This window comes from Crotalus tigris, unplaced genomic scaffold, assembly GCF_016545835.1.
Source record: "Crotalus tigris isolate CLP2741 ecotype Arizona unplaced genomic scaffold, ASM1654583v1 scf7180000017794.702064, whole genome shotgun sequence".
In the NCBI taxonomy this organism is placed as follows: Eukaryota; Metazoa; Chordata; class Lepidosauria; order Squamata; family Viperidae; genus Crotalus; species Crotalus tigris.
Window position 1 is genome coordinate 402,675 of NW_024096641.1, and position 27,252 is coordinate 429,926.

At 44.0% G+C, this 27,252-nt stretch overlaps 1 protein-coding gene across 3 annotated transcripts in view; it reads right to left on the reverse strand.

The window, feature by feature from the left end:
• LOC120307617 (sodium/potassium-transporting ATPase subunit beta-1-interacting protein 4) overlaps positions 1-27,252 on the reverse strand; it is a 115,756-nt gene that overhangs the window by 53,307 nt on the left and 35,197 nt on the right. For all 3 annotated transcript variants that reach the window (XM_039342537.1, XM_039342535.1, XM_039342536.1), the window contains exons 2-3: positions 18,868-19,005; positions 15,364-15,444 (exon numbers count right to left, since the gene is read on the reverse strand). In XM_039342537.1, coding sequence (XP_039198471.1) covers positions 15,364-15,444; positions 18,868-19,005 — 219 coding nt within the window. The remainder of the gene's footprint in view (positions 1-15,363; positions 15,445-18,867; positions 19,006-27,252) is intronic.

Sequence of the window (27,252 nt, forward strand, 5' to 3'; positions counted from 1 at the left end):
TATATATATTTACATTGCCCCCAACAATCTGGGTCCTCATTTTACCTACCTCGGAAGGATGGAAGGCTGAGTCAACCTTGAGCCGGTGAGATTTGAACCGCTGACCTGCTGAACACAGTCAGCTAAAGTGGCCTGCAGTACTGCACTCTAACTGCTGCGCTCACCTCGGTTTTCATGGCTAAGGTGGGATTAGAACTCACTGTCTGCTGGTGATGGTGCCAAAGCCATCCAACTGGCTTTCCTGGTTAAAGCGGGACCAGAACTCACCATCTCCTGGTGATTGGCCCAAAGTCTTTCAGCCAATCTTTTTTTAAAAACCTCCAGTATTGGAGAACCTACAACAGGGGTGTCAAACTCAATTTCATTGAGGGCCGCATCAGCATTGTGGTTGCCCTCAGGGGGTCAGATGGGTGCGGCCTACTGGGTGAGCGTGGATGGAGTAGGTGTGGCCTACTTGGTGGGTGTGGCCAGCTCTACTTCATTTGTGTCAAGGGTGCCTGTGGGGGCCTGGTTCCTCGCTGTTTCCAGACGGCCTTGTGGAGCTAAGACTGAATGCGTTTCAGAATAGATGGCAACCATAAAATTGTACATTGGGTCCCAGCCAGCCCGGGCCAGGGCCAAGGCAATGGGAGGCTGTTCCCTCACTGTTTCCAGGATGGCTTCGCGGGCCACATGAAACCACTTTGTGGGCCGCATCCGACCCCCGGACCTTGTGTTTGACATGTCTGACCTACAACTTCTGAAGGCAAACCATTCACAACTGTTGCAGCGATGTTTTTTCGCACTTATGACCTTGCAGCTTCTCCATGGTCACTTGATCAAAATTCAGACGCTTGGCAACTGACGCATATTTATGATGGCTGTCGTGTCCTGGGATCATGTGGATCACCTTTTGCAGCTCTCTGACAAGCAAAGTCAAGATTCACTTGACAGTCGTGATTCTAACTTAACAACTTGCAGTGATTCATTTAACAACGGTGGCAAAAAAGGGTGCCTGTGTGCTTGATAGAAGTAGGGTTTTGTCTAATCTACTTTACTTGATCTCATTTTTATGGATTAAGCAGGAAAAAGGAGGGCTGAGGAGGAGGAAGATTTAAGGAGGAGGACCTTAAGGAGGACTTACATTTTAACTACCGCACTGTGTAATTATATTCACATAGCAGGTTAGGATTAAGGCTAAAATGAAACTGTGGATTTGTAGAATTGTGGATTTTTAAAATTTGCATGAGGTGAGAACTAAGCCACTACGGTTACACCAAAGAAGGATGTATTAGATTAAGGAGTTACAACAGATGAACAGGCTCAGAGATTAAGGAGATTAAGGAATCACAACACATGGACCGGCACATAGTTTCAATAACACATACTTTCAACATCATAGATTAAAAAAAAAAGGCAAGAAGAAAAGTTAAGAAGGAGATAGATAGATAGATAGATAGATAGATAGATAGATAGATAGATAGATAGATAGATATAGATAGGTAGGTAGAAAGATAGATAGATAGATAGATAGATAGATAGATAGATAGATAGATAGATAGATAGATAGATAGATATAGACTGATGGGAGAGAGAGAGAGAGATGTAGACTGATGGGATGGATTAGATAGATAGATAGATAGATAGATAGATAGATAGATAGATAGATAGATAGATAGATGTAGACTGATGGCATAGATAGATAGATATAGACTGATGGGATAGATAGATAGATAGATAGATAGATAGATAGATAGATAGATAGATAGATAGATAGATAGATAGATGTAGACTGATGGCATAGATAGATTGATAGATAGATAGATAGATAGATAGATAGATAGATAGATAGATAGAATATTTATTATATTTTATTTCTTAATTTTCCATGTGGTTGGACAATATCCCAGTTGGAACATGTTATAAATAGCATTTTCGTTTACTAGAATAAACCATAATTGGTTAGGAGGATACAACATGCTGAAGCCATAAATTATTATTCGCAAGCCACAAGTTTACATATTACTCCAGGTCAAACCCAAACAACCACGGTATGATTTGGTAAACATTTACAGTAATAATACAAAATTAGCCCTATGTGCCTTATTAAAATTAGCCTGCCTGTGCTAAGTTAGGATTTCAAAGGAAAGGATTTTATTTTCTGTATTTACCCTCATAAATTGTCTTTGTTTACACAGGAAATGTTGACCTGGGAAAGAATTCATATATGACTAGTCTGGATGACAGCACATTTCAATCAATCAGTATAGAGATGGAAGGGACCTCGGAGGTCTTCTAGTCCAACCCCCTGCTCAAGCAGGAGACCCTATACCAATGGTTCTCAACCTGTGGGTCGGGACCCCATTTGGGGTCGAACGACCATTTCACGGGGGTCGCCAAACAACGCAGTCAGCCATTTTTTCCCCCTTTTCCTTAGCTGTGCTACTCCCTTTTATTCTATTGGCTTTCAAAAGCCAATAGAATAGACTCTCTTGAATAAAGTCTAATTCTATTGGCTTTCAAAAGCCAATAGGAATTGCCCAGGCTGTCTCTGCCCTGCTGAGCCTGCCAAAAGTCCCATTCTGCAAACGGTGCTGCACCAGTTGAGTAGTCCTCGACTTACGACCGGTTGAGTAGTCCTCGACTTACAACCGGTTGGGGGTCGCGGCATTAAAAAGGTTGAGAACCACTGCCCTATACCATTCCAGACAAATGGTTGTCTAGTCTTTTCTTAAAAACCTCCAGTGATGAAACACCCACAACGTGTGGAGGGAAGCTTCCCACACTTCTTGAGCTGTTTTCCCCTTTAGGATTTTCATCCATGGAATCTTTCCTAGGTTCTCTCTGAGTTTATTAAAGTCAGCTCTTTTGAAGTTTAAGACATCGGTTGAATTATTTTCTACTGCCTGTGTTTGCATTATATTGAATTCCAGTATGACGTGGTCACTTTCCCTCAAGGTCCCGGCATCTTCAACTCCCTCCATCCCTTCTTAGTAAGAATTAGGTCCAGTATAGCTTTACTTCTGCTTCCCTCCTCTACCTTTTGGATGACAAAGTTGTCGGCTAGGTTGGTTAGGAATCTGTTTGATCTTCCGCTCGCTGCAGAGTTTGTCTCCCAGCTGATATCTGGGGAGCTGAAGTTTCCCATGACTACAGTGGTATGTTTCCTACATACATTTGTTAGTTGTTTAGCAAAAAGTCCACCTGTTTCTCCTACTTTGTTGGCTGGCTTGTAGTGTATTCCTATAGCAATGTCATTCTCTTTTCCTTTTGGATTGACCCATATGGATTCTAAGAGGTTTTCATCCTTGGTTCTGTGGATTTATGTATAGATATAGTGATCTTTTATATATGTAATGCAAATCCACCTCCTCTTTTGTTAGATCTGTTTCTTTTGAATAGTTTGTATCCTTCCATTTCTCCTTAAGGCACATCCTGGATCAACCATTGATTCTGGACAGGCACATAACATCCATCGCAAGTAGGGGAACTTATTTTATCAGCTTGAGCCTACAGTGCCAGTGGAACAGCCAATAACATGACTGAATGCGCACAACTATTTACCCACATTCAACTCTATTCTAGGGCAATAGGAGATTTTATTCTATTTTTATTTATTTTACATATTTATATCCTGCCTTTATTATACCTAAAATTCCTTCCTCCTCCTATTTTGCACACAACAGCCCTGTGAGCTGAGTTGGTACGAGAGCTAGTTGGGTAATGAAACCTCTGCAAGAAAACAACCAAGCTCAGAGAGCACCAAGGACCCCACATTACTCTTCCTCCTCTCCATAACACCCACTCCCTTCGAGCACTGATGATGTTACCTAGTTGGGTAATGAAATGTCTGTAAGAAAGCAATCAATTCAGAGAGCACCAAGGGCAGCTCTTCCTCCTCCTCCTCCTCCTCCTCCTCCTCCTCCTCCCTTCCAGCACTGATGACGTTACCTAGTTGGGTAATGAAATGTCTGCAAGAACACAACCAAGTTCAGAAGGCAACAAGGGCCCTACAGTTCAATTCCGAACTACAAATATTTCGATTTCAAGATATGCGAATACCAGCGAAAAAGCAGTATTAAAGTGGCAAGTGCTCTTTTCTAAAGTAAATAATAATAATAATAATAATAATAATAATAATAATAATAATAATAATAATAATAAAGTTGGAAGGGACCTTGGAGGTCATCGAGTCCAACCCCCTGCTCAGGCAGGAAACCCTATACCATTTCAGACAAATGGCTGTCCAGTCTCTTCTTAAAAGCTTCCAGTGTTGGAGCATTCACCGCTTCGGGAGGCAGGTTGTTCCACTGGTTAATTGTTCTCACTGTCAGGAAGTTTCTCCTTAGTTCTAGGTTGCTTCTCTCCTTGATTAGTTTCCATCCGTTGCTTCTTGTCCTGCCTTTAGGTGCTTTTGCGAATAGCTTGACTTCCTCTTCTTTGGAGAAGCCCCTAAGATATTGGAAGATTGCTATCATATCACCCCTTGTCTTTCTCTTCATTAGACTAGACATACCCAATTCCAGCAGCCGTTCTTCATATGTTTTAGCCCCCAGTCCCCTAATCATCTTTGTTGCTCTTCTCTGTAATCTTTCTAGAGTCTCAACATCTTTTTTACATCGTGGTGACCAAAACTGGATGTAGTATGCCAAGTGTGGCTTTACCAAGGCCTTGTAAAGTGGTATTAATACTTCACATGATCTTGATTCTATCCCTCTGTTAATGCAGCCTAACAGAATACTTGAACAGAATATTTGTCAAAAGAAGCAGAAACAGCTAGATAGAAGCCCCTGTTTTTGAACTTTTGGTTCCACGGGAAAGAATTAGGAGAAATTTGGCTGTAAGTTGAATGCAGTCATCATGCAGAAAGAATGAGAACTGAATCGCAAAGCCAGCATTTGAGGAAAGAGTGAATGTGTAAAGAGGAAAAGGAAAAGTAACTAAGTGTGACTGGATGGGCTTGATAAGAATCCCCGAAAGAGAGAGGTGCAAAGGTCAAAAAACAAACGGAAGTGGACTTTTGGGGGGGATGTGATAAAAGCCAGGATAATATCCAACGATAGCAAAACAATGGGAATATATAGTGAACAGTAATGTAGATCTAATTAGATTTCTTTGTTTTTTTTTAAACTCTGGCCTTTAATGTATTTTGCTTATTATTTCTTTTGGGGAACTTTGCTGATCAGAAAGAGTGCAGAGAAGAGCAACAAAGATGATTAGGGAACTGGAGGCTAAAACATACAAGGAAAGGTTGCTGGAATTGGGTATGTCTAGTTTAACAAAGAGAAGGACGAGGGGGGACATGATAGCAGCCTCCCAATATCTCAGGGGCTGCCCCAAAGAAGAGAGAGTTATGCTATTCTCCAAAGCACCTGAAGGCAGGACAAGAAGCAACGGATGGAAACTAAGCAAGGAGAAAAGCAACCTAGAACTAAGGAGAAACTTCCTAACAGTTAAAACAATTAACCTGTGGAACAACCTGCCTCCAGAAGCGATGAATGCCCCAACACGGGAAGTTTTTAAGAAGAGACTGGACAGCCATTTGTCCGAAATGGTACAGGGTTTCCTGCCTGAGCAAGGGGTTGGACTAGATGACCTACAAGGTCCCTTCCAACTTTATTATTATTATCGGTATCACGCTGAAAGAGAATAGCATGATGGATATTTATTATTTTATTTATTAGATTTTTTTACCCCACCTTTATTACTTTATAAGTAACTCAAGGCGCTGAACGTAGCTAATATTCCTAATTCTTCCTCTTTTCACCAGCACAACAATCTTTTGAGGTGGACTGAGCTGAGAGAGAAAGAGTAGCTCAAAGTCACCCAGCTGGCTTTCATGGCTAAGGCGGCATTAGAACTCTCTGTCTCCTGGGGATTGGCCCAAAGTCACTCACCCAGGCTTAATGTCTAAGGTAGAATTAGAACTCACAGTCTCCTGGGGATTGACCCAAAGTCACCCAGCTGGCTTTCCTGCCTAAGGCGGAACTAGAACTCACAGTCTCCTGGTGATTGGCCCAAAGTCACCCAGCTGGCTTTCCTGCCTAAGGCGGAACTAGAACTCACAGTCTCCTGGGGATTGCCCCAAAGTCATCCAGCTGGCTTTCATGCCTAAAGCGGGACTAGAACTGAATCAGAATAGAAACTGGAAGAGACCTAGGAAGTCTTCTAGCCCAGCCCCCTGCTCAAGCAGGAGATCCTATACCAGTGGTGGCAAACTTATGGCGCACGTGCCAGAGGCGGCACTCAGAGCCCTCTCTGTGAGCCTCTCCCCATGACCCCCTCCTCACCAGCAGCCCCTCTGGAGGAGAGTCACCCCCCGAGCGTGGCCCATGCGAAGCAGCGCAGCCAAGAACATGGCAGCCAGGCAGCATAGACAAGACTCTGCCCTCACGTCCCATTGTGCACAGTTGATGCTGCGGAGCACGGGCAGAGGGTGTGGCTGCCATGGTGCTGCTGGGCTGCCTGGGTGATCTGCGGCGGGCCCTGGAGGCGGTGAGTGGCCCTGCGGGCAGGCGGGGTGTGTCTGGGGCAGGGGTGGGGCCAGTTTTGGGGCACTTGGTCTCTAAAACAGTGGTTCTCAACCTGTGGGTCGGGACCCCATTTGGGGTCGAACGACCATTTCACGGGGGTCGCCAAACAACGCAGTCCACCATTTTTCCCCCATTTCCTACTTGAGCAATGGGCTGGACTAGAAGACCTCCAAGGTCCCTTTCCAGCTCTATTCTGATTCAAGTTCTAGTCCCTCTTTAGGCATGAACATGATCTCCTGGTGATTGACCCAAATTTAGCTAGCCAACTTTCATGCTTAAAGTGGGATTAGAATTCACCTAGCCCAAAGTCACCTAGCTGGCTTTCATGGCTAAAGCAAGACTTACAATCTTTTGCTTTCTATCCTGGTGACACCTTAACACAGTGGTTCTCAACCTGTGGGTTGGAACCCCATTTGGGGTCGAACGACCATTTCACGGGGGTCGCCAAACAACGCAGTCCGCCATTTTTTTCCCCCTTTTCCTTAGCTGTGCTACTCCCTTTTATTCTGTTGGCTTTTGAAAGCCAATAGAAGAGACTCTCTTGAATAGAGTCTAATTCTACTGGCTTTCAAAAGCCAATAGGAATTGTCCAGGCTGTCTCTGCCCTGCTGAGCCCGCCAAAAGTCCCATTCTGCAAACGGTGCTGCACCAGTTGAGTAGTCCTCAACTTACGACCGGTTGAGTAGTCCTCGACTTACGATTGGTTGGGGGTCACGGCATTAAAAAGGTTGAGAACCACTGCCTTAACCACTAGACCAAATTGGCTCAAACATATGAACACTCTACTATGGAAGAAGTGCCAGCCTGCTCCATTTCGCATAACCACGTTGCCGATATATGCTCTAGGGATCAAAGCGACGACGAACCAGCCTGTCCATCTGTAGACCGTACATGCGAAACCTCTGAAACCGTGAAAGGATTATTCATCCGATTAACACATTTGAATATTTTCTGCCTAACACGTACACAATGAGGGCACGCCAGGCGAGGCGTCTCCTTTGGGAAATTGCAATGCAAATATTTCTCCTTTTTTTTTTTTGCAGGGACAGATGGAAGAGGCCGGGAGGCAGATGGGCTTCCACGCTCAACAGCATCCATTCGTTATCAAAGGAAGGCATGGTTAGGCCCCCTTCAGATGAATTCAGTCTGGGAAGACCAGATCTGAGAAGAGCTTGAAGGCAGAATAATTTTGCATGTTTTAAGAGGTGAAAAATGTATTATTAACCAGGAGGAAGAGGGGGGTCTTTATATTTCTAAATCTTCGGGCTACATGTTCTGAGCAACCATTTCTCACCGAGCTATCAAGAAAATTGCAGGTATTAACAGACTAACAGAGTTGGAACGGACCTTGGAGGTCTTCTAGTCCAACCCCCCTGCACAGGTAGGAGACTAGATGACCTCCAAGATCCCTTCCAACTTCTTCTTCTTCTTCTTCTTCTTCTTCTTCTTCTTCTTCTTCTTCTTCTTCTTCTTCTTCTTCTTCTTCTTCTTCTTCTTCTTCTTCTTCTTCTTCTTCTTCTTATTCTTCTTCTTCTTATTATTATTATTATTATTATTATTATTATTATTATTATTATTATTATTATTATTATTATTATTATTATTATTGATTATCATCACACAGTCAGGCAGATGTTCAGACTGGATTTGGCATTTTGTCTACCTGTCGAGTCCTTACCCAGGACTTGGGATAGGCAGATGTGGATGTTTGATGGTATTACAGGTATCGTCGCAGGATGGAAGCAGTTCCTAGTAAGGCCGCCTTTTGCAATTGACTAATAGCGAATTTGTCAATGCCAATGGTGTTCAAGTGGTGCTCCAGTTGTTTTGGGATTGCACCCAAGGTGCCTATTACTATTATTACTATTATTATTATTATTATTATTATTATTAACAACAACAACAACAACAACAACAATAAAGAACTCAGCTTGGAGGATTCACACCTGTCATTCTTGGTTTGGGGTGTGTGACAATTGGAGATGTTAAATGGGTAGGTGTCAGCTGCAAAGGATCAGGACCATATGTTAAGTCACAGTTCAGAAGATTTATTGCTCAAGTCTATACACAAGACTCCAGTCAACTAAAGTTCAATACTAATTTGGCACCAGATAAGAATCAACAGAATTCAGGAAGGGTTAGATTTAGACCCTTTGTGGGAACGTAATGATTCCAAGCTGATGCTGTGCTTAATTTCACCCCCTCCCCCCAGCTCTGCCTGCTCTTCTCCTATGGATGGAAAGCTTAGTACCCCATGATGTCGCTTCTTTGGATGCTTTAAGATCCAAAGAGAGAAAACATAAAGTAAAACATAACGTAACGTAGAGAAAAGAAAGGTTTTACACTGAGGCAAAGAAATTCAAAAGTACAGGCACCGATTGGCTCAATAGTAGTAACTGCAAGAGGGATCTTGGAGTCCTAGTGGACAACCGTTTAGAGATGAGCCAACAGTGCGCGGCAGCAGCCAAAAAGGCCAACACAATTCTAGGTTGCATTAATAGAAGGATGGAATCAAGGCCACATGAAGTAGTAGTCCCACTGTACAAAGCCGTGGTAAGACCACATTTCAAATACTGCATCCAGTTTTGGTCACCCCAATACAAAAAAGATGTTGAGACTCTGGAAAGAGTTCAGAGAAGAGCAGTAAAAAGGATTAGGGGGCTGGAGGCGAAAACCTATGAAGAAGGACTGCAGGAACTGGGTATTCCTAATCTAGAAAAAAGAAGGACCAGGGGTGACATGATAGCAGTCTTCCAATACTTGAAGAGCTGCCACAAGGAAGAGGGGGGCAACTTACTTACCAAAGCATTTGAAGGCAGGACAAGAAGCAACGGATGGAAACTAACCAAGGAGAGAAGCAACCTGGAATTAAGGAGAAACTTCCGAACAGTGAGAACAATTAACCAGTGGAACGGCTTGCCTTCAGAAGTTGTGGGTGCTTCATCACTGGGGGAGTGTTTAAAAAGAGACTGGACAGCCATCGATCAGCAATAGTACAGATCTCCTGTGAGAGAGCAGGGGTTGGACTAGATGACCTCCAAGTCCTTTCCAACTCTGTTACTGTTACTGTTGCTGAGATCCATGCAGATGTTTAAAGACTAATGACCTACAATCAGAGATTTGAGGAGGCTGCTTTAGTTGCAACTGAGCAGTAGAATGAAAACTTGGATGCAGCTCTTCTGAGGACGCCATTACAGGATTCCTCTCCGCATCCTGAGCCAGAGGGGTGAGAGGAGAATTTAATTTCTCTCCCACCTCCTCCTCCTCCTCCTTTTCCATCGGGATCGTCACCTGTCTGCACGGAAAAGGACACCCGTTCCCGCCAGCTAGCAAATCAACAACTCCATCCTTTCTACCTCACTGCACTTCCTCCCATTTTGTCACTGTATATTAACCTTCGGCTGACAAAGACAGATCAGCCCAGCTACATTGCCATGGGGGAAAATAAATAGAAAAATGTGGAAGTTAGGAGCAGGGAGGTGAATTTTTCTATATATGCCTTTGCCCTTCGACATTTAGAGACCAGGATACATTTTTCCCTTCAGGGTTGACACAGATTGTGTACCAGTTGCCTGATTTAGAACAAGATCCAGCAAAGAAGACAAACTATGATACTCTTTCTGGATTTCCAGGATGTTCTTTATTGGGATTTTTGGCCCTCATTCCTCGCATAAATTCTGCTTATTTTGGAAGGCTTCAATTTGGAAAGAAAAATTTGGGGAAAAAAAAACCCCACATGTTTTTCTATCCTCTGCAACAACAGCAAGCCCGAAGGACAGCGTAAATTTGTCTGTCCAGATAGTCCTGGACATACAGCCACAATTGGGCCTAAATTTTTGTTGCTAAGAGAAAGAGTTGTTAGCTTAATTTTGCCCCATTTTATGACCTTTCTTGCCACCGTTGTTAAGTGAATCACTGCGATTGTTAAGTTTGTAACAGGGTTGTTAAGTGAATCTACCTTCTCGATTGACTTTGTTTGTCAGAAGGTTGCAAAAAGTGATCACATGACCCCAGGACACTGCAACCGTCATAATTATGAGTCAGTTGCCATGCATCCAAATTCTGATTACTTGACCATGGGGATGCTGCAACAGTCACTGCCGTTGTAACTTCGAACAGTCATTAAAGAAATGGCCACAAGTTGAGGAGCACCTTTACCTCTTGGGAATCAACATTACGTCAGCAACAAATGCCAAAATAGTCAATATTCTTTCCAATATTCCATCCAAATCTTAATTCATTTCATTTTGGTAGAATTTTAATAAACTACCGTATACAGGGCATATACAAAAAGAGGAGAACACGAGGCAGACCCAGGAGATGATGGAGAGACAACATCAAAATCACACCACAACAACATCAATTAACAAGGATTGAGGCCACCAGAAGAGCAAGAATCAGAACTTTGTATCTTCCTTGACAGAAGAATGAGAGGAGGAGGAGGAGGAGGAGGAGGAGGAGGAGGAAGAGGAAGAGGAGGAGGAGGAGGAGGAGGAGGAGAAAGAGGAGAAGGAGGAAGGAGGAGGAGGAGGAAGAGGAGGAGGAGGAGAAGGAGAAGAAGTTGTAAATCAAAGAAGATGACTCAGGAACACTTTCTGCTTAATGAGACTTTGGGAGGAGGAGGAGGAGAAAGAGAAGGAGGAAGGAGAAGGAGGAGGAGGAGGAGGAGGAGGAGGAGGAGGAGGAGGAGGAGAAGGAGAAGAAGTTCTAAATCAAAGAATATGACTCAGGAACACTTTCTGCTTAATGAGACTTTGGGAGGAGGAGGAGGAGGAGAAAGAGAAGGAGGAAGGAGAAGGAGGAGGAGGAGGAGGAGGAGGAGGAGGAGGAGGAGGAGGAGGAGAAGGAGAAGAAGTTCTAAATCAAAGAAGATGACTCAGGAACACTTTCTGCTTAATGAGACTTTGGGAGGAGGAGGAGGAGGAGAAAGAGAAGGAGGAAGGAGAAGGAGGAGAAAGAGAAGGAGGAGGAGGAGGAGGAGGAAGGAGGGAGAAGGAGAAGGAGAAAGAGGAGAAGGAGAAGAAGTTCTAAATCAAAGAAGATGACTCAGGAACACTTTGGGAGGAGGAGAAGGAGGAATGAGAAGGAGGAAGAGGAGAAGGAGGAATGAGAAGGAGGAGGAGAAGGAGAAAGAGAAGGAGGAGGAGGAGGAGGAGGAGGAGGAGGAGGAGGAGGAGGAGGAGGAGGAGAAGGAGAAGGAGAAGGAGAAGAAGTTCTAAATCAAAGAAGATGACTCAGGAACACTTTCTGCTTAAAGACTTTGGGAGGAGGAGGAGGAGGAGGAGGAGGAGGAGGAGGAGGAGGAGGAGAAGGAGGAAGGAGAATAAGAAGAAGGAGGAGAAGGAGAAAGAGAAGAGGAGAAGGAGAAGAAGGAGGAAGGAGGGAGAAGGAGAAGGAGAAAGAGGAGAAGGAGAAGAAGTTCTAAATCAAAGAAGATGACTCAGGAACACTTTGGGAGGAGGAGAAGGAGGAATGAGAAGGAGGAGGAGGAGGAGAAGGAGGAATGAGAAGGAGGAGGAGAAGGAGAAAGAGAAGGAGGAGGAGGAGGAGGAAGAAGGAAGAAAAGGAGGAGAAGGAGAAAGAGAAGGAAAAAGGAGGAGAAGGATTCGACATTCTAAACTGCATGAAACAGAATGAAATCCCATCAAAACTGGTAACACCATCAATTTATTTTATTGAATATTTCCATTGCTTAGGAAATCCTGAATTCTAGAATTCCAGACAGCCATAGAGGAAGAATAGCTATTTTTCCTGGAGTAATCCAACACTGTCAATCAACTGCAATTCTCAGACTCCTTTGGGAGAAGCCAATTACAACAAAGGCATCAATATTGGGAAGGTTTGTTTTCAGTCTGGATCAACTCCCGGTGTGTAAGGCTAATATTGTGGAAATTGATTTGCAACTGTCAACGAGCTCCACTCTCTCTATAGATGTGCAGCTGAATATTTACTTTGTTTTTCTAAGCTGTTCTTACATAGTTCTTCATCTCCAAAACAACTCTTAACACCCTTTATTTAAATCTAACCTTGAAAAAACTTAAATGCAACGAGAGGTGTATTCTGGAAAAAAAAAAAAACATACCACTTTTAGTTCAGACAGACATATTTAGGCACTGGAGAGAAAATCTACTTCTAGCTACTCACATCTGACCCACATCAAACAATTCTCTAGAGGGACTGGAATTACACACCAACGTTTGCACGCAGGAATAACTGCTGGACAAAATTTCAGGTAGTTGCTCGACTTACATCCACGCTGAGCTCAAAATTTCTGTTGCTCAGCCAGATAGTTGTTAAGCGAATTTTGCCCCCTTTTAGGACCTTTCGGACCACAGCCGTTAAATGAATCACTGCAGTTGTGAAGTTAATAACGCGGGTGTTATGTGATTTTGCTTCTCAGAAGTTCGCAAAAGGGGATCACATGACCCTGGGACACCGCAACTGTCATAAGTATGAGTCAGTTGCCAAGCGTCTGGATTTTGATCATGTGACCAGGGGGATGCTGCAGCGGTTGTAAGTGTGAAAAACAGTCATAATTCACTTTTTTCAGTTCTGTTGTAACTTTGAACTATCAATAATAGCAATAGCACTTAGACTTCTATACCGCTTCATAGTGCTTTACAACAGGGGTCTCCAAACTTGGCAATGTTAAGACTTGTGGATTTCAACTCCCAGAATTCCTCAGCCAGCAAAGCTGGCTGAGGAATTCTGGGAGTTGAAATCCACAAGTCTTAACATTGCCAAGTTTGGAGACCCCTGCTTTACAGCCCTCTCTAAGCGGTTTATAGAGTCAGCCTTTTACCCCCAGCAATCGGGGTCCTCAATTTATTGACCTCGGAAGGACGGAAGGCTGAGTCAACCCTGAGCCACTGAGACTCGACCTGCCGACTTGCTGGCAGTCAGCAGTCAGCAGAAGTAGCCTGCAGTGGTGCCTTCCAACTACTGCGCCACCACAGCTCCTAAACTAATGGGTTGTAAGTCAAGGTGTTGTGGTTCCGGCTAATGAAACATTCCAAAGAACTTCCAGGCGTTTATTTTCCTAAAAGTCTTTTATTGTTACAAAATGTCGGCACAGGCACAATGGAAGGATGCTAGGATTTAAGTTCTCTTCCTCTGAGCAGTTAAATTATCAGCATGTTCCCTCCCTAAATTAGCTGTCATATCTCACGTTATCCAATTAGTGTGAAGGTCAAATGTTTTCTTCCTCTTTCTTTCCCGGGCTTTACCCCCAACCCTCCTTCTGCTCTGTATTAACCCCATAATTACCAGACAATTCTGCATATTGTCAAAAGCAAGAATATACAATATTTGCAGCGTTGACACAAGGATTACTTATACCAGGGGTCCCCGGCCTGTGGGCCGTGGCCTAATCACCACAGGGCCATGTGAGTGACCGGTCAGCGCTTGCGTGTCTGCGCGCACACCGCCCCCCTTGCGTGAGCATCGCCGCAAATGTCACAGGTGGTCGCAGTCCCATTCACATGAGCATCGCTATGGGTGCTTGCTGTCCCACTCATGCAAACCTTGCTGTGTGCGCTTGTGGAATCACTTGTGCGAGTGTTGCTGCGAATGCCATGGGCATTCATGCAGCACACACAAACACACACACACACACACACCTGCCCCTCCCACAGAATCATCCCCTTTCTCGCCTCTCTCTTCTCCAGCCGCCAATCCGGAAAGGTTGGGGAAGAGATTGACCTAAACTGGGCCCTGAGGTCGACTGATAGTATGTGTGGACACATAAGTCTTGCTGTATTTTTGTCTAAAATCTCTGAGCTTGGTTGTTTTCTTGCAGACCTTTCATCACCCAACTAGGTAACATCGTCAGGGTGCTGGAGTTTGCCCTGTTAATATATAAGTGACTTGCCCTAATCAGGGAACTGAAAGAGCAAGCCACTAGTTAGTATATCAACAGTATGTTGTTGTTGTTAGTTGCGAAGTCGTGTCCGACCCATCGCGACCCCATGGACAATGTTCCTCCAGGCCTTCCTGTCCTCTACCATCTTCTGGAGTCCATTTAAGCTCAGGCCTACTGCTTCAGTGACTCCATCCAGCCACCTCATTCTATGTCGTCCCCTTCTTCTATTGCCCTCAATCTTTCCCAGCATTAGGCTCTTCTCCAGTGAGTCCTTCCTTCTCGTTAGGTGGCCAAAGTACTTGAGTTTCAGCTTCAGGATCTGGCCTTCTAAAGAGCAGTCGGGGTTGACCTCTTCCAGGACTGACCGGTTTGAACGCCTTGCAGTCCAGGGGACTCGCAGGAGTCTTCTCCAGCACCACAGTTCAAAGGCCTCAATTCTTTTGCGCTCAGCCTTTCTTATGGTCCCGCTTTCACAGCCATACATTGCAACTGGGAAAACCATGGCCTTGACTATAGTACTTTTGTTGGCAGTTTGTCTAAAATAAGAGCTTTGAAATCTTAAAAGCCCTGCCCAAGGAAGGAAAGTGCTTGAAGCCGAAAAAGGAATCCACACAACAACACACAGTGAGAGTGGAGTATGTTCAAGAAATTAATTTATTCCCCAAACCGTGCAAGGAAGCTTGCAATGACTGATAGCCTTTTCTTTGAAGAGGCGTTAAAGCACTAAATTGGATTCAGTTTATGGAAGAATAATTTAATCCCCTCTTCCACTCCACTCCACCCCACCCCTTTCTCCTTCCAACCTGAATCTTGTGTCGCTTCACTCATAAGACCTCTTGACCCACACTTGCCTCTCGCTTACCAGATTCTTTCCAGCGGACTTGAGACACCACCCCGTGCCATGCCACTCCCCCTTCCTCCCCACTGGCCAGGCCCCTTTGCCCCCCTCTTTTCGTTATTCCTGGATGCTCAGAGCCAAATGTCACTCACCTTTGAAAGACCCCCGACCTCCAAATAAAAGCAGATGATGAAAATGTTCCAGGTGACCCAAATGGCCGTCCAGATGGCATACTGGGTGGAGGGATGGGACATGCAAGAAAGAGGGTGGGGGGGAAAGGGAGGAAAAAAAACCACAATCTTATTGCTTATTGAAAATGAAACCGAACATCCAGATTCAGCCACAGTTTTGTTCCAATAGGATCAACCTTATGAATTCTCAAGTCTCCTCTTTCTGCTACATGTTCAAAATGGTGTGTGTGTGTTTGTGTGTGTGTGTGTGTGTGTACATACAGACACATATATAAATATATACTGTAAATTCAAAATTTTGTGGCTGACAAAGAGTTAGTGGGAGATTAGTATAGCTATTTCAAGCTCTCCCATTAACTCTTTGTCAGACACAAAATTTTGAATTTACAGTATTCACAGTATGTGACATCTGCCTGCAAAACATGCTCCTAGATTGGAGCGAAAGGCAGAACAGACTGATTTATATTTGGTAGACTGAGTGCTCCACCCAACAGATAAGATAAATATATACTGTATATAAAAAATAAGCCCCAGTTAAGATCGTCAGCCAGACGGATGCATTTAGTACCGTATTTCCCTGAAAATAAGACCTAACCGGAAAATAAGCACTAATGTGTCTTTTGGAACAAAAATTAATATAAGACCAGGTCTTATTTTGGGGAAAATATGGCATGTGTGTGTGTGTGTGTGTGTGTGTATGTGTGTGGGTGTGTAGTATATGCATATGTGTGTTATGTATGTGTATGGGTAGATATATACTTTCATTTGAGAGCAGACAACAGAATTTCATTTTTAATATGGGTCAGTGTGATCACAGTACAATTGCCGATCAAGGTGATCTTATCTAAGTACAGGTAGTCCTTGACGTACAATTCATTTAGTGACTATTCAGAGTTACAACAGCACTTATGACTATTTTTCACCCTTACGGCCGTTGCAGCATCCCCGTGGTCACATGGTCAAAATCCACACACTTGGCAACTGGCTCATATTTATAATGGTTTCAGGGTCCCGGGGGGTGGGTGGGGGGAACATGTGATCCCCTTTGGTGACCTTCTGACAAGCAAAGTCAAGGCTGGAAGCCAGATTCACCTCACAACTGTGTGACTAACTCCACAGCTACAGGGATTCACTTAACACCTGTAGCAAGAAAGGTCGTAAAGTGGGGGGCAAAACTCACTCAACATTCTTGTGGTGTCTTTAGAAAGCACCTTATAATCGAAGAAGCTTCGTCAACTCTGACTGGATGAGAGTCATTGATGAGAACCCTTTCAACAGTTGCAAGAAGGCTCCGCACTCATTTGCACTACTGAGGTGACCCTGAGGACACAGAAAAGCCTCCAGGTGGCCTCAACGACTCTCTAAAACAGTGATGGCGAACCTATGGCACGGGTGCCAGAGACGGCACTCGGAGCCCTCTCAGTGGGCACACGTGCCGTTGCCCCACCCTCGCCTCCTCTCCAGCAGCCCCCTTGAAGGAGAGTCGCCCCTGAGCGTGGCCCACGTGGAGCAGTGCAGCCAAGGACATGGCAGCCAGGCAGCGTAGACAAGACTCTGCCCTCACTCCCCATCGTGCACAGTTGATGCTGCAGGGCGCAGGCAGAGGGCATGACCGCCATAGCACTGCTGGGCTGCCTGGGTGATCTGCGGCAGGCCCTGGAGGTGGTGAGTGGCCCTGCGGACAGCGGGGCGGGGGATGGGGGGAGGAGTGGGGGTGGGGCGGGGGTGGAGTGGGGGCGGGGCCAGTTTTTGGGCACTCGGTCTCTAAAAGGTTCGCCATCACTGCTCTAAAAAACTGCAAATGGCCAGCTGTCTGCAAGGAGTATAAAGCCTTCCATTCCCCACCATCCAGTCAGAGCTGAAGAAGCTTCTTGGATGGGAAGCAAAATATCTTCAAAGAGAGAGAGAGAAAAAAAGTCCAGTGGCTTTGTGAAAAAGCACTTTTGGAACCAGATCTGAGAAGTGTATTTTCAGACTTCTAAGATTCTGTTAATGTAGCTTTACAATAAAATGAATTAGCTTATTGGGTTCATGTTTGCTGCCTGGCAGCCTAGTAGTGCTGATATCAGCCCTGGCAGGTAACAATGTGATTAATCAAATTGGGGAGAGTTAGTCTTGTGGCTGTTTGGAATGTAAAGACCCCCCCAAGGCTCCATTACATAATGCAAAGACTAATTATGATTACCATGGATGGCCAACTCCATATAAGAACAATCCCACAGGCAAACAGCCTTTAGGCTGGCAATTAAAGGCTGCAGACACTTGTATTATCAACTGCCAAATTGTTGCACTGTTTTTCCCCCCAAAAGATTGCAGAACAAAGTGAAAACACTTGATTGACGTGCATTAAGCATCTTCCATTGGAAGGGGTAGATCAAAAGCAATTATCTGCTTGCCAATCTCAGCGGTCCTGATCGCAGTCAGATGTGTTATGGGAAATAGACAAGCTGAAGACGTGATTGCATATTTGAGTTTGTATAAACAGCAACAGGCCAGCTTTCAAAGGATCAGGCGTTACTATGGAAAAAAAGACACCCAAATTTCCCTTTTCTGGCAGATTGTGAAAATCTGATTGGAAGTTTTCCTGGATCACCCCAGGAATTAAAATTGGCCCTGCAGCTGCTCCAAGGACCAGAGGAAATATTTGCATTAAGGATGGATAAAAAGAGGAAATCCTCAACTTACAACCACAGTTGGGACCAGAATTGCTTCCATTACTAAACAAGGTGTTCAGTCAATTCTACCTGAATTTAAGACTTTTTTTGCCATGTTGTTAAGTGAATCTTTGCTGTTGTTAAGTGAACCATACGGTCATTCAGCAAATCCACTTTCTGCCATTGTGTTTGCTTGTTGGAAGCCAGCTGGGAAAGTGATCACATGACCCTATGATGCTGTGACCATTGTAGATACAGGAGTGTTGCTAACTGCCCAAATGTTGATCAGATGACCTTGGGGATGCTGAGACAGTCATAAGTGCGAGGACCAGTTGTCAGACACAATGGCACTGAAAAAAGTGACCTATGACCGTATTTCACACTTACGACCATTGCAGCATCCCCGTGGTCACATGGTCAAAATTCAGACGGCTTGGCAACTGGTTCCTATTTATGACCGTTGTCCTGGGATCACGTGATCCCCTTTGGCGACTTTCTGAGAACTAAATTCAACGGGGAAGCCAGATTCTCTTAACAACCGTGTTACTAATTTAACAACGGCAGTGACCCACTGAACAACTGTGGCAAGAACATGGGGTAAAACTCACTTAACAACTTAGCCATGGACTACCTGTAGCCACCAGTTCTGCTGGCCTGGTTCCACAATTTAGTTCTGTGCAATAATCTGCATAGAAATTGCAATAGCTATGCAATAACCTTCCAATAGTTAAGTCTCACTGAAACCAGTGGACGCCAAATCCCCATTTGGCTATTATTCCAAAGCCAGCCTTGGAATCGTTAGCAAACTCACCACCACAATGTAGCGTGGTCTGTACTGGATTGTCCCAAAAAGGCCCAGAATCACCATGATGATGTGGAGGAAATTGGCCAGAATCGGAGCCCATTGGTAGCCCAGAAAATCGAAGACTTGTCTCTCTAAAGCAACAAGCTGGAAAAGAAAGAAAGAAAAAAGAAAAAGATAATTCGCACATCCGTATATTAGGAAATCCACTTTATAATACCTTGGTAAGACCACACTTGGAATACTGCGTTCAAGTTTCAGTTGCCATGATATAAAAAAAGATGTTGAGATTCTAGAAAGAGTGCAGAGAAGAGCAACTAAGATGATTAAAGGGGTCTGCAGGATAAATTGCATGATGAACAGTTAAAGGAGATTAGGTATGTTGAGCCTAATGAAAAAAAGGATTAGGAATGACATGATACCCATCTTCCGATATTTGAGGGGTTGCCACAAGGAAGAGGTGGGGGGGGGGGTCAAGCTATTCTCCAAAGCACCTGAAGGCAGGACAAGAAGCAACAGATGGAAACTAATCAAGGAGAGAAGCAACCTAGAACTAAGGAGAAATTTCCTGACAGTGAGAACCATTAAGCAGTGGAATGGTTTTGCCTCTAGAAGTTGTGGGTGAAGTCCCTCTCCCCCCCCCCCGCCTTTCCCGGGGCCACCAAGCTACAAAGGTTGGGAACTGATACATCATAGCTGGGTGAATCTTTCATGTAATAATAATAAAGTTGGAAGGGACCTTGGAGGTCATCTAGTCCAACCCCTGCTCAGGCAGGAAACCCTATACCATTTCGGACAAATGGCTGTCCAGTCTCTTCTTAAAAACTTCCAGTGTTGGAGCATTCACCACTTCTGGAGGCAGGTTGTTCCACTGGTTAATTGTTCTAACTGTCGGGAAGTTTCTCCTTCGTTCTAGGTTGCTTCTCTCTTTGGTTATTTTCCATTCGTTGCTTCTTGTCCTGCCTTCTGGTGCTTTGGAGAATAGCTTGACTCCCTCTTCTTTGGGGCAGCCCCTGAGAGATTGGACCACTGCTATCATGTCCCCTCTCGTCCTTCTCTTCGTTAAACTAGACATATCCAATTCCAGCAGCCTTTCCTTATATGTTTTAGCCTCCAGTCCCCTGATCATCTTTGTTGCTCTTCTCTGTACTCTTTCTAGAGTCTCAACATCTTTTTTACATCGAGGTGACATGGATCCTACGATGTTGTGAACGCTACAGTAGGTCCATAAGCCAAATGAAAGTTGAGGACTGTTCAGATCTACAAAGGAGGGGGTCCTTGGGGCTGTCTGAGCTTGGTTGTTTTCTTGTAGAGATTTCATTACCCAACTAGGTAACATCATCAGTGTTAGAAGAAAGTGGGGTTTGCTTTCTGTTTAATATGCAAGTGTTGGTGGGAATGTTGATGGTTTTTTAAATTAGGTTGTTTTTACAGTAAGGGCAAACCACTTGTATGTAAACAGACTCTTTTCCAGCACTGATTATGTTACATAATCTGGTAATGAAATGTCTGCAAGAAAACAACCAAGCTCAGAGAGCACCAAGAACCCAATAGTCTTCCTCCTCTTCCTCCTCCTCCTCCTCCTCCTCCACATACCCCCCACTCCCTTCTAACACTGATGATGTTACCTAGTTGGGTAATGAAACATCTGCAAGAAAACAACCCAGCTCAGAGAGCACCCAGGACCCCACAGTCCTCCTCCTTCTCCTCCTCCTCCTCCCTCCCTCCCTCCCTCCCTCCCTCCCTCCCTCCCTCCCTCCCTCCCTCTCTTCTAGCACTGATGATGTTACCTAGTTTGGTACTTAAATGTCTGCAAGAAAACAATGAAGCTCAGAGACCCCTTCATTTCAACCCTGAGCTACAAATATTCTCCTTCAAATGCTTAAATATAGTTTTGCGTCTCTTCAAAGTTTTCTCCCAGACAGATCTCCAACCCGACAACCCATTGCTTCTTCTCTGGCCTTCATGAGAGATGGCCTCATGGTTATTTCTCTCAACTCAGAAAACGTTTAGAAAAACATTTGAAAGTGATATTCTACAGGTCCAGGGGAGCCCATTACCCCCAGCAGTCTCGATTGAAGCATCTGGGGAAGTGGAGAAAGGAAGGCTATATTTCATTTCAAAATCAATTTTCTTTGCATCATCGGTGCCAGTGGGAAGGGGTTAAAGCGTTTAATCTTCCATTAGGAAGATCAAAAGACATACGATGATGACATTTAGAAATTTTGGATTCAGACCGGGTAGCTGGAGAACACATGATTGCAATCTGTTTACTCAATCGGGCATTTAATTAGCATGGTTTGTTGCATTAACCCCAAAAGTACAGATAAAGAACCAGCATTTACATATTAGCTTAACCATCAAGCAAAGGACGGGCAAGCTAATAGATTAGCACTGCATAGGCTTGAAAGAGATAACCTTGTACTGCCAGATATTGTAAGGACGAATCCAACTTTCCTTCCTGTAAGGGTGAATCCAACTTTCCTTCTTAGAACATAGAATAATGAGGTTGGAAGGAACCTTTAGTCCAACCACCTGCTCAGGCAGACCATCCATCACTGGAGATTTTTAAGAAGAGACCAGACAGTCACTTGTCTGAAATGGTATAGGTTTCCTGCTTGAGCAGGGGGCTGGACTAGAAGACCTCCAAAGTCCCTTCCAGCTAATTCTATTCTATTCTAATTCTATTCTATTCTATTCTTATTGCATATTGCATATTGCATATTGCATTCCATTCCATTCCATTCTATTCTATTCTATTTCTTATTCCATATTCCCAGTGCTTTAAAAAAAAAAGGTGCTGGAACTCACACTTGTCATACAACTTGCCTTGCCTACCCTACAAAGTTCCATCCAAAAAAGGTGCCAGAACTCCGTTCTGGGCGTTCTATGAGAAAAAAGCATATTGCATATTGCATATTGCACATTCTATTCTATTCTATTCTATTCTATTCTATTCTATTCTATTCTATTCTATTCTATTCTATTCTATTCTATCCATATTCTATTCTATTCTGTTCTATATTTCATATTTCATACTTCATATTTCATATTCTATTCCATAGAAATGGAAGTGGCTGTCCAATTTCTTCTTGAAATCCTTCAGTGATGGAGCACCCACAATTTCTGAAGGAAAGCCTTCTACTGGTTGATTGTTCTCACCATTAGGATGTTTCTCCTTAGTTCTAGGTTGCTTCTCTCTTTGATTAACTTCCGTCCATTACATCATATTACTCTTCTTTCATTATCTATCTATCTATCTATCTTTCTATCTATCTATCTATCTATCTATCTATCTATCTATCTATCTATCTATCATCTGCCCCCCCCCTTTCTGATTCTGTCTCTGCCATCAATATATTGAACCACACTTCAATACGAAGGTTATTTACATCAATACTTTGAGATGTTTAATTCTTTGCTGCTGCTGTATAAGTACCAAATCTTGAGAAGAAGGAGAAACTTGTCTTTTTGGCATATTTTAATTGATTCCCCTCCCCCTCAGCTTTTGGGATTATTTTGTCTGAGGAATACTTGATTATTTGTTTTAGGACAAAGTATCAGAATTTTTGCAAAGCCTGGCCTGGAGAATAAATGGATGCTAAGCTGAAATTGGAGAAGATACCGCTTTTGGTGTCTGTTTGTCTTTGTGTGTGTGGTATTATTCTGCCACTAAGGATAGGCAAGGTAATGCTCCTGAGAACTAATTTCCTCCCGGGCAATTTTTTTAATTACAAAATAAATAAATAAACAAAAGCTAGTATGGTGGAAGGCAAATCGACAGCCCGTATCTTTGCATTTGTTTGCTGGAACAGTTAGGAGCTGTATGTAAAAACTTCCTTCGGTTGTTGAAAGTATCTCTTGGTAGTCCTCATTTAGTGACTGCCTCAGATAGTGACCAGTTATGACAGTGATGAAAAAGTAACTTTGTGAGCAATGCCAACATTTATGACCCTTGTAGCATCTCTCTCTCTCCCTCCTTCATGTGTTCACCATTACAGTCAGTTAGTATGTATTGTCCTGATCCTGACCATTTTTTTTTGCTTCACAGCCCCCCCCCACCGTTGCCTAAATAAGCAATCTCTTCCTTAGCTGCTTTTCAACACAGCATTTCCTCCAAAGGTGCCAAAGGAATGAGCTCAGCTCTGTGACCTTAATTAATTGATTAGAACCAGCTGCCACCCTGAAACTGACCAGACCTTAATCAGTTTCACACTGAAAGCTTTTGTTTGCCTGGGGGTTATAGTCACCAGCACCCTAGGCAAACAGCTGGTACTAATGCATTCCTTTTGATGTGTATTCCCCATTATGCACCTGCTTACTCTCTTGTAATCCCTTTCTCTCCAATGAATGCAATTACAAATACCAATTCTCTTCTTGCTAATTATCAGAGCACTGGAGTCAGCATTCTAAAAGGCAGGGGATCGGCGGGGAAGGGCTATAATATTTGCCTTTTTAATGGCTTCCTTATGAGTTGACTTCTGGAAAATTCCTGTTTGGAATTATATTCTTGTGATGCTGTAAAGCAGAACAGAATAACATAGGAGTGTCAAACTGCTGGCCAACAGGCTGGATGCATCATAGCAAAAGTGCACCCACCCCATTGCCGGCAATGACATAAAAGTCACAATACGTTGCGACACATCATGTGATGTTGCGAGTTTGACACCCTTGGAATAACAGAATAACAGAGTTGGAAGGGACCTTGGAGGTCTTCTAGTCCAACCCCCCCCCTGCACAGGTAGGAGATCCTATACCAGACATGTTCAAACACAAGGTCCAGGGGCCAGATGCGGCCTGCGAAGTGGTTTTATGTGACCCACGAAGGCATCCTGGAAACAGTGAGGGAACGGCCCCCGCTGCCTTGGCCCTGGCCCAGGCCAGCCGGGAGCCAATGTACAATTTTATGGTGGCCATCTATGCTGAAATGCATTCAGTCTTAGCTCCACAAGGCCGTCTGGAAACAGTGAGGAACCAACCCCTGCTGCGTTGGTCCTGTCCCCTGGGTGCATGCTGGGGAGGTGTCACCCTTTGTGAGGAATGAAGAAATACACCATGCCTTGGCACTTGCCCCGGTCCCACCTCCTTCTGCCAGAGACCCTCAGATCTGTCCCACTCTTGCCCAGGCCCCCACAGTCACCCTTGACGCAAACGATGTAGAGCTGGCCATGCCCACCCAGTAGGCCACACCCACTCCATCCACGCCCATCCAGTAGGCCACACCCACCCTGGCCACACCCACCCGCCCCCCCCCAAAGGCAACCGCAATGCTGATGTGGCCCTCAATGAAATTGAGTTTGACACCCCTGTCCTATACCATTCTGGATAAATGACTGTCTTTTTGAAAACCTCCAGTGATGGAGCACCCACAACCTCTGAGCAAAGGAGACCTGAAGTAAAATCACATGCACATTCAGGGTTTATGTGATTTTTCACTTAGCAATCAGTTCACCTAATGGACAAGTTGCTAATCCCAAATTGCGCTCACTAACTAAAGACTCTCCCAAATTGCAAGTATGCCAGTTTCAAAAGTTGGGCTACTCGTAATGTACACATTTATCATACTGTCCTTATTTCTTTCCTTTTTGTTCCTTTCTGTCTCACCTTGCTTGTACTCTAACCACAGCTGATACAGGCTTGCAATAATCAGCCAAGCAAATTCATTACCAAAACATTTCCCAAACTAATTGGATTCCCAAGAAAACAAGAAACAAAACACTAATCAATTTCCTTCTTGAATAATCGGGGTGGATATCACTCCTTGATGTTCACTGACTGAGAAAATGAAGGATGCGTGTTTTGGGGAAAGGGAAAGGAACAGCGACTTTTGTGGTTCAGATGTTTCATTAAACCTAAACATGCTCTTGTGGAAAACGAAAGGACTCTTACGAATTCCAGAGGGTTTTAGCAGAGAGATTTATTGCGCAGGTTCAGAAGCTATAGCAACAAGCAATTCTGAATCCCGAGGGCGGGTTCAGACTTCAGTTTTATACTTTCCTTTTCTCAGGAACAAAGGAATACACATTGAAATACACATTGTAATACATAAAGTTCGTTTCTCACGGGTATACAATGGAGAGTTTGCTACATACATTGTATCCAAGTGCAATGCGCATTAGGTTAGTCACATACTACTAACGCAGCACTATTCCAGTAATTATGCAGACACATCATTATTCTAGTGATTGTTCATTATTCCACATTAATGCCTTTGTTGAGCATGTTATGCATAGCTCAGAATGGGGGCTCCGTTCACACCAGTGGTGGGATTCAGCCGGTTCGCACCAGTTCGGCAGAACCAGTAGCTAAATTTTGTTGAGTTCGGAGAACCGGCTGAATACACACTGCTTCCGAAGGCCTTGGAAGCCTGGAGGAGGCCTCTCAGGCCTAGAACGGCCCACCGGAAGTGCATGGATGCCACTTCCGGAAGTCCGTTCTAGGCCTCAGAGGTCCAAGCCTGCATCCACACAGAGAACCGGTTGTTCAGGTATTTGAATCCCACCACTCGTTCACACCTATGATTGTTGATAGGTATCTATCAACAAGGTATCTTGGTTTACCTAGCTTAAATACTGTCTGGGTTTACGTGACATACTTAGGTAAAATGATTAATTGGATCAGTGTTTCTCAAACCTTAAGAGGTAGGGACTTCAACTCCCAGAATTTCCCAGATAGCCATGTCTATGGAAATTCTCAGCCATCCAGGTCCTCGTTGTCCCAAAACTGCTTTTTCATGAGGCAACTGCACTTTCTTGTTTTTCTTTGAAGATGTTTCGCTTCTCATCCAAAAAGTTTCTTCAGCTCCGACTGGATGGGACAATTATGATATGGATGGCTGAGAATCTCCATAGACATTTAGCTGTCCACTTTGGGATAAACACCCTTTGAATGGCGTGGGAGTATGAATGGATTTCCAGAAAACCATTTACACTTTAGTTTGAGTAAGGTGACCAACTTTTTTACAATGAAAAGGAGGACACAAATAAATTGAAGAAAAAAATATCGTAAATGAAAGAAACATTTTATTCATTGCAACAATAATACAGACAACTTGCATGTGCAAAGTTTGCCAGCCGGGTGTTTTGGCACGCTCAGCAGCAATTCCTATTGGCTTTCGAAAGCCAATAGGGGGAGTAGCACAGCTCATGTAAAAGTTGAAAAAAAAAACCATCAAAAAAAGATGCCGGAACGCCGTTCTGAACGTTCTATGAGGGAAAAAAGGCCCTGCAGATTAGTCTTCAAATATCGAAAAGGAGGACATGAAGGAGGACACTTTTTGAGGGAGGACAGAACTCACAAAAGGAGGACCGTTGGTCACCTTAGTTTTAAGATGCAGACAACACAGGCTCATGCCCAACAACCTGCGCCTGTCTTCAACAGTGAAGGAACCCAGGTCAGAAAAACATCCTGCAGCCAAGAAGAATGCTCCACACCCATTTGCATCGCTTAAGTGACCCTGAAGACACAGACCAACTCCAAGCGGCCTCAACGACTCTCTAAAAGAATGCAAACGACCAGCTGTCTGCAAGGAGTATAAATCCTTCCGTTCCCCACCATCCAGTCAGAGCTGAAAAAGCTTCTGGGATGAGAAGCGAAACGTCTTCAAAGAAAAACAAGATAGTCCAGTTGCCTTCTGAAAATGCACCTTTGGGACACCAGATAGCCATGCTGGCTGGGGAATTCTGGGAGTTGAAGTCCACACCTCTTTAAGCCTGAGAAATACTCTATTACACTATACAGATAGTCCTCAACTTGCAACTACAATTGAGCCCAGAATTTATGCTGTTAAGTGAGACATTTGTTAAGTGAGTTTTGCCCCATTTCACCACTTTTCTTACCACTGTTGTTAAGTGAATCACTGCAGTGGTTAGTAACACGGTTAGTGGGTCTGGCTTCCCCACTGATTTTGCTTGTCAGAGCTTTGCAAAAGCTGATCACATGACCTCAGAACATGGCAAACTATCATAAATATGAATCAGTTGCCCAGCATCTGAATTTTGATCACATGACCATAGGGATGCTACAACGGCCATAAGTATGAATAACAGTCACTTTTTTCAGTACCGTTGTAACTTTGAACGGTCACTAAACAAAATGTTGTAAGTCAAGGATGACTTGTAATTTCCCAGGACTCCTTGTCCTGGGTGTGTGAGGTAGTTGAATCAATATATAAAAAGATAAAAGCCAAGAAAATCTGATCGTCTGATACATCAATCACTTTTATTATGATGTTTGGCCAAAACGATGAGACAATTTCATAGCAGACATTTAAGAGCTCAACAAAAAAAAAATTGCTAAACAAATTGTAATACAGGTAGTGCTTGACTTAGGACCACAATTGAGCCTAACATTTTGGTTGCTAAGCAAGTGAGTGTTGTGCCATGATATGACCGT